Genomic DNA, 1,294 nt, shown 5'->3' on the forward strand with positions numbered 1-1,294 from the left:
GTAATTTATAATCAGTCACAAGAACGTCGAATCTGAATCACTTGAAAAAAACACGGGGGTGCTTAACTTTTTTCCAGGTGTATATATATTCCATTGTAAGTAACCCTGAACAAAACTGGATCAAGCCTTTTAACTCACCAGAGATTGACTGGGGAAAAAATCTAACAATAAATATTATATGTTTATTGCATATATATATCAGTAGCGTATACCAAAAATAACAGTTAATATAATCCAGGAGGAACAACTGTCTGCTTTTATTTCAACTTTTCCTTTTGAGCGAGAAAGCGATATCTTCCAAGTAATTTGGGAACATAGAAATGCTTAATTAAAAGCTTACAACTAATTGAAGGTGATTCTTTTATCTCTCATGTATAAATTAACTATTCATGTTGAACGTTATGGTTTAGTAATATGAAATAAGAAAGCAATTTAACGTCGTCTGGAAACAGATATTTCACGTTACTTTACTAGATTTATAAAACTGATCTGGGTAAGTAGCAGAACAATACTGACATTTGAACTTTAAATTATTGAAAATTTAATTGCTTTCTTGCAACCTGTTGCACATTTCTTTTACAACACAGAATCACCATGTTTCACCTATTTGTTAGTGCATTCATGTGGTTAATATGCCTTTTCATATAATTAGTGATCTTTGACCGTGTTATCGTATCATGTAGGCGTCATAATAACGGGTTACTAGCACGCGCAAGTGAAACTCGTGACAAGCTACGTTTTTCTTTGTACTGTAAGAGAGTAACTAAGCGAGTATAATACCAGACCCTTTATCAACCTGTGGAGAAATCGAAGATGTTTGTCGAGTTGAAGGATATTACAATCTTTGTGTTATTGTTACCCCTGGCTAACACTTACATAACGTGTAAGTAAAGTTTGAAAAACCCTTTCTTAAACATATTTTTTGGTTAGGGATATCTTACTTAAGATGTTACATTTTTGTAATAAAATCATTAAGAAAGAAAATCGACTGAAAACATGAAAGTAAGATAAAAATATTTAATAAAGTAAGGTTTAGTTCTTTCTAAGTTAGTGGTACATTCGGTCTATTTCGTAGTGATCAAGTTGTCGATAATGTGAAATATGATGAGGTTTTAGACAGTTTATACGTCACGTTATACCAATAACTGATGCCAAAGAGTTGGTAATACATTTCGTCATTGGATCACAGTTAAAAATGTTTCCTTAGTGAAATAAAAAAACGTTTTTTTTTCATTCTTTGTGTGGGCCTGGCATGGCCAGATGGTTAGGGCGCTCGACTCGTTATCTGAGGGTC

At 32.8% G+C, this 1,294-nt stretch overlaps 1 protein-coding gene across 7 annotated transcripts in view; it reads left to right on the forward strand.

Annotated features, from left to right (window-relative positions):
* Window positions 1–1,294, forward strand: part of LOC106471166 — a 40,374-nt gene that overhangs the window by 21,209 nt on the left and 17,871 nt on the right. The window contains exon 1 of one of the 7 annotated variants that reach the window (XM_022399794.1): window positions 749–883. The exons of the other annotated variants lie outside the window; for them this stretch is intronic. Coding sequence (XP_022255502.1) covers window positions 814–883 — 70 coding nt within the window. The 5' untranslated portion in view covers window positions 749–813. Of the gene's footprint in view, window positions 1–748; window positions 884–1,294 lie in introns of those variants that run through there. 7 annotated transcript variants of the gene reach the window in all.

Source organism: Limulus polyphemus, unplaced genomic scaffold (assembly GCF_000517525.1).
Source record: "Limulus polyphemus unplaced genomic scaffold, Limulus_polyphemus-2.1.2 Scaffold4451, whole genome shotgun sequence".
In the NCBI taxonomy this organism is placed as follows: Eukaryota; Metazoa; Arthropoda; class Merostomata; order Xiphosura; family Limulidae; genus Limulus; species Limulus polyphemus.